Source organism: Cynara cardunculus, assembly GCF_001531365.2.
Source record: "Cynara cardunculus var. scolymus isolate 2C chromosome LG 2, CcrdV1, whole genome shotgun sequence".
NCBI classification, from domain to species: Eukaryota; Viridiplantae; Streptophyta; class Magnoliopsida; order Asterales; family Asteraceae; genus Cynara; species Cynara cardunculus.
Genome location: NC_037529.1, coordinates 17,857,566 through 17,864,405, shown reverse-complemented (window position 1 = coordinate 17,864,405; position 6,840 = coordinate 17,857,566). Strand labels below are relative to the sequence as shown.

At 36.0% G+C, this 6,840-nt stretch overlaps 1 protein-coding gene across 1 annotated transcript; it reads right to left on the bottom strand.

Annotated features, from left to right (window-relative positions):
* Positions 1-1,235: 1,235 nt before the first annotated feature.
* LOC112505969 (leucine-rich repeat extensin-like protein 3) lies at positions 1,236-2,639 on the bottom strand. Its single transcript, XM_025110003.1, has one exon. It carries the CDS (start codon positions 2,637-2,639, stop codon positions 1,236-1,238), a length of 1,404 nt encoding a protein of 467 aa, XP_024965771.1.
* Positions 2,640-6,840: the final 4,201 nt, after the last annotated feature.

Genomic DNA, 6,840 nt, shown 5'->3' with positions numbered 1-6,840 from the left:
CATCTTGATAACTTAGTCATTATAAAATCATTGATGCTTAAAAACATTGGCCATCATAGAAATTAGAAAGTCACAGTTTAAATATTTGGTGTAAAAAACATGTATCATGTTTTATAATTATTGTCATCAAGTTGCATCAAGATGTGTAGATGCATAATGATAGTATTCCTTGACTTGTCATCAAGAACTTAAGGTTGTAAATGGATATCTAAAATATGCATATTCGACTGATTCGTATTTGATTCAACTATGCAAGTGATATTCAAATTCGTGATGAACATCTTGCAAATATGGATATGGTTCTATCTGTATCTGAGAATATTAGATATTTGGATTTATTTTCGTATGATGTACTTGTTTTAATTAACTATATATTATTATTAAGGGAGTGTTTGAGATTGCTTATAAAAACAACTTATTGACTAATTCCAATGTCAATAAGTAATTTTGAGTGTTTAGATAAACAATTTATACCGGTGACAAACCGGTAATAAGAAGTTTTTGAAGAAGTTAAACCCTTCTGACTTAAAATAAGTTGACAAATGTTTTTGTAGAAAAATATAAATTGTTTCAAATAAGCAATCCCAAACATCCCCTTAAGTCATACTGTCATAGTATGATTAAGAAAAAGTAAGGATGTGTATATTTGATTATTTGTGAAGTACTTTTTTGATGATAAAACAAAGATTATATACATGTTATCACTAATTTAATAGATTATCTGTCTAATTCAGGCAACTATTGCATCCATTCAATATCTAAAAATGAATGTGAACATGGATATGATCCTTAAAGAACATTATGGAATTAAAGAAGTGAAGTGAAGTGAAGTGAAGTGAAGTGTAGTTAGGCCTCAGTGGGCTTAAAATCAACACAAGAGAACAAGTGATTAATGGAACAGACTCTTGGATACTTACATTTTCAATTTAAAGTTCTATCTTGATCTATATGTTGACCTTCTTATTGATTAATTATAGAAGTACATATGAGAAGATAACATATAAGAAATGTGCATCATTGTTTCTCCTGATCCACCTCTTAGTTTCTTCAATATTAGCTTGGATCTTTGATGGTAAATTCTCAACCTCATTCTCTGATTACTTGAATCTGTGGTCTTTTCGTGTTTTGAAGAGGTTCCTTTAAGAACTTAAGGTGGTAGGGGGTGGGGGTGATGATGTTTTAGGCACAAAAGTAGCTGAAGGAGGTGAAAAGCTTAATGGCTATGGTGGTGGAACCTACTGGTGGTTGTCTCCACATGGAGGTGGAGATTCTGGAGCTTCTGATTGATCACATGGTGGTGGTGATTGTGGTGGTTTTGGTCGTTCACATTCACATGGTGGTGGTGGTGGTGGAATAAAAGGGGGTGGTGGTGGTGGAGAAGGGATGTGAGTTGGAGGTGATGGCGGTGGACTGGGAGGGGCGGAAATTGGATGCGATGGTGGTGTAGTTGGTGATGGCTGGCTCCGCAATGGTGGTGGTGGAGGCGGTGATGGTGATGGTGGCGATGGAGGAGGTGTTGGCGGCAATGCTGGTGGTGGAATAGCAGGAGGAGGGGACAGCACGGCACACCCGAAAGCACTACAATTAAGCGGCTGTGATAGATACATCCTACACTGTAATCTTGTTCTTTGTTCCGGCCACTCTCTAAAACAGTTCTTTCTATTGTTAAATCCCGCCAATTTCAAACAGTTTTCAGTTTGATTCACAAAGAAATTGTATTCATATCTAAAATTCTCCAACTTAGGAAGCAAACACACTCTCTCAGGAATCTTTCCAGAAAACATGTTATGAGCCAAATCCAATTCCTCCAAACCTTCCATTTCCCCGATACTCGAAGGCAACTCACCTTTTATCTTGTTATAACTCAAATCTAACACCGTTAAGTTCTTCAACATCCCGATTGTTTCGGGTAAACAAGACTCGAACCCGTTCTCTCTCAACACCAACTCGTCCAACTCCCTCATTTTCGCTATACTCGATGGGACGCATCCTGTGAACTTGTTGTTCGCAAGAACAATCACGGAGGCAGGTGAATTCCCAATGTTTTCAGGTACGTTAGAAGAAAACTTATTGTGATTTATAAGTATAGCATCAAGATTCTTGTCGAAAAGTTCTTCAGGAAGCTTACCTTCGAATTCGTTAAACCGAATGTCAAGATACTTGAGCTCAGGAAGTTCCAACACAACGTGCGGAAAGTTTCCAGCAAACCGATTGTTGCTTAGATCAAGCTCAAACAGCATCTTGAGGTTCAAAAAACTACGTGGAAGGATCCCACAAAACCGATTCGAGTTGATGTGAAAGAGACCCAAATCAAATAACAGGCCTAGGTGGTCGGGGAGGTGGCCTGCTATGTCTTTGTGGTTTAGGTCTATGCCGGCCACCGTGCGTTCTTGAGGATTGTCAAGCGCTTTATAGCAGAAGACACCCGTGTAGTTGCAGACATCTGATCCGACCCAATTAGTTGTGACATCATGTGGGTCGGAGATGATGACCGCCTTCCATGCTTGTAAAGCAATGTAGGCATTTCTGATTCGTACGTTTTCAAAACTCAAAGATGGGTCGCAAACGAGACTACCATCTCCCTCTTCCAATAGTCGGCGCCTGTGGAGGTGGTGGTGGTTGCCGCCATGGACCACCATGTGGGTGGTGGTGGAGCCATAGATAACAATGAGAAAGATTGTATGAAGGAGGCGGCGCGTATGAAAGCGGAGGTGGCAAAGTGGTTCCATCAGACAGTACTGATCTGAATGGGAGTGTTAAATCTTTAGGTCTTAAGAGTGTGGAGTGTGAAGTGTGAAGAGCCACTTGTTTAACTGAAAGATCGTTTTTTGTGTAACGACTTTTTCTGCTGTTTTTTGTTCAGTAAAACGGCATTTAATTACGGATGTCCGTAATTCTTTTGCCGCATATGGAGCAGATTTGAAATGACAAAACCACCCTTGTGGTTTGATGGAGAGATAGTGGAATGTTTGGTTAAGTTTTTGGGTATTTTGGTACATTCAGAGAAATCGGGCTGCCCGGCCTTTACCCTCTATTTTCTGTTGTCAACTTTTACCATATCCAGGGTAATATTTGAATGACGAAAACACCCTCATGGTTTAAGGGCAGCAAACGGCATGGTTCTTCAAGTTTAGGTCGTAAAAGATATTTACAAAAACTATTTTGATAAAATTGAATTGTTATGATCAAATTTAATATAATTTTATTTTTTTTAAATATGTTTTTGTTTAGCTACCAACATATTTCATTTAATTTAATTTGATACTCTTGTTTTTTTGGAATATATTTCAACAAAAAAAATTCTTGATATTTATTCAGTATAATAATTAATTTCTTCAATTAACATAATAACATTGAATTATGTTTATTATGCATTTATTTTACATGATAAAAGATTAGCTATTTTAAAAATATTTTAATATTGATTTAATAACATTGTTTTTTTTAAACTTGGATATCCAATCCGCTATGCGAGCCGACTAATCATAGGGCGACCACTTGCTTTGTAGATAGCTCGGAGTCACCGCATTTGAACCTCCGTGACCACAAGGGGATTTTTTCCTCCTTGGATTTGAAATCGGAACCTCCTAATACTTTTGATCTTTGGAGTCAAGCTCAAACCAATCAGGCACTACCCTTGTGATTTTATAGTTATATTTGGCTTGTGTATTTTATAGTGTTTTACACATTAAATGATTATTTCATTAACGTATTTTTAGTTTTAAAAATTTTAAAATTTTCAAAATGGGATGTTTTTATCATTTAATAATATTGAATTTCAATTCCAAAGTTACATTATGTGAACCAAACAAACAAATTGCAATTACTTAACATATTTCATTTAAATGTCTTTTAATCAAACAAGTGGTCAAACATGACATTTCATTTCAATTACTTTGAAATCAAATTGCTTTGAGAGATTCTATTTTATCTAAAAATATTCTACGAATCAAATGCGATCTGTAACATTTTTAATTTATTTTTAAAACCAGAAGGGTGTTCGCATAATATAGCGAGATATATCTTCATTTTAATGTTTCGTTTTATTATTTAACTCGATAATAAAGATTTATTACTCTATCAATAATCGAGTCGGATATGGTGTATCATAAGAGATTTGCCTATTCTATTGATTCCTATGGATTGGATCCAAAACAATTATTGAATGGGGGTATTCAACTCCAGGTATGAATGAAAAACATCTTTATTGGTTTTATTGGTTCTACTTCCTATTTTTTTATGAAAAGTGTTGGTCATAGATGGATCTACAAGAGTTTAAAGATAACAGTTTGTAGAGGGAGGATGAATACAAACACAATATTTTTCACTTGTTAAAATCTTTTATTGATAAAGAAGATCAATACATAACTTACAGACTGTTTGCGAAATAAGAAAAGATACACAACTTATCTAAAACAATCTAAGGAACACACAAGATACAGAAAACAAGAAAGAAAATACTTGCTAATGGAAGAAGCAATAACTTCGCTAAAGGGAGATCTTAGTTGATGTTCTTCACTTGAAGTAAATATATCTTCATATGGTTAAGAAGTCTGTGCTTGTGAGGGTGTCTCTTCTTAGGTATTTGTGATCTTGAAGACTGTTTGAGAAGGAGGGACTTCTCAGCTATTTATACTCATTGCATTAAATGCAAGTCAGACAATACAAGAGACGTGGCAAGCTTCTAGAGATGAGCTTGTCATTTATTTCCAGATATACATGCTTTTGGCCATATATGAACAGTGGTCTTTCACAACTAGGTAAACACGTTTGGAGACTATAGGGTGACTCCGTATGAGTGCTTTATTTTGAAAGGTAAGAGTTTGTCCTTTGTGTATAGGAAGATAAGACAAAAATTAATCTTGATCAACAAGATTCATTTGATCACTGACACTAGAATAACCCTAAGGTTTCTTCATCGTACGCTGAATCTTGAGCAGACTTCATACATTTGTAGACAGGCTTGTTATCACTGAATCCGCATTAGATCACGAATTGCTTGTCTTTATCTTCAGCTTTATCTTCGATATCACCGAAGAATCTTGTGGTGTGAGTTTTGTCTTCTTGAAGAATACTTGTCTCTTGAGAGTTACAATACTTGTTCAATGATCACTGAACAAACTCAATGATGATCGCGGAAACTGAATAAAGAAAACTAAGTATTTTTCGTAAGATAAAAATGATCATCATCAAATCACTAAGCGAGAGGATCAACAAAGAGAAATAGATCAAAGGCCCAAATCGCTTACGCTCAAATCATTTTGGATATAGATGTTATGTTTTTTATGCTCAAAGCCCATAAAAGGCCCAAATCGCTTACGCCGGTTAGACTAGACTTTTTTTTTTGTGGTCCGGTTTAACCGATTTGGTCACTTGTTGTTAAACCACTCGATCTGGAAAAATAGGTCAATGTGTAGATAGCCACGTTAAGATGGAAGGACCTTAGAGTCGGAAGGTGTGCCAAATGGAAAATGCCTGAACAAAATTTAAGCCGCCATTGTGATTTGGTTTGTGGTTTGGGTGTTAAACCATCCAAACCGCACTGCAAGCACCCCCTACTTATAGCATATTAGGTTCTTGTGGCAGAAGAAAAAGAACAGATTGAGTTCTTGATCGAGTTCTTTGATTGTGGATGCTTTTTCCTGCATATGAGGGACAAAGAACAAGTAGGTTTCTAGGTTGTTGATGGGTTTCGTGTTGGACGATATCCATTGTGGTGGGTGGCTGGGGGAAGGGGGGTTTGGAGATTGGGGTACGACGGGGAAGAGGGGTGGTTGGACATCGGGGTCTAGTTCACGAAAATGGAAGGATGTGTGTATGTATGTCCGTGTGTGTATATATATATATATATATATATTTATCAAAATAAAATACTTAACAATTTTTTTTAACAGAGTTAGAAGTAGAGACCCAATGCATTATAAATTACAAACCACTAGGTTGTAATCCATAAATATTTGAAAAGAAGGACTTGATACATTATATCCTATAAACCAAAGGGACGAAACAAGCAATTTACTCAATTATTAACTTTGAAGGAAAGTCACAAGGAGATAAATGAGTCTTTGTAAATTTCCTTAATTTTTACGGTTTTAATTTTTTTGTTTTTATCAATGAATTAATTGTTTCCAGAACTTGTCTGTATACCATCAAATTAATGTTGACTGAGATCCTATCTTTAACAATGGGTTTGTTGACCATAAACACATTAGTAAAAGGTTTTAGATAATAGGTGATCAATACAAAGTATTAGTAAAAAGTGGACCATTTATAAGTACCTAATTCATCGACATTAAATCGTGGCCAATCATTGTATGATTTTGACTTAAGCTCTGAACACTCCTTAATATGATGTCCGGGCTTTTTACAGTAGTTACATGCACATATCTTGTTAGACTTGTTTTTGAAACTTGACTTGTGAGACGTTGAGCGCACCCTTGGTTTGTCCCTTTTTATTTCCTTTTTGTGGCCTCTACCAGCAAACCTTAATCTATCATTCTCTTAGCTCCTTACATAGAAACACCCATTATGATATCATGCCATAATAATAGTATCTCTATCATAAATCAAAGAATTCTCAAATCTAGTGTATCATTCACACACACACACAGAGATAGAGAGAGAGAGAGAGAGAGAGAGAGAGAGAGGGGGGGACTAAGAGGATCATAGTCATTTGTTTGTCATCTATCTTCAAGTCCACAACCTTCATCTTCATGACTAGGTCATCAAGCACATTGAGGTAGGACTTGACTGGTTTTTCTTCTCTTATCTTGTGTATGAAGATGGTTCCAAGTAGAATGAGGCATTTTGTAAGAGACTTTATGAGGTAGAGTTTTTCGA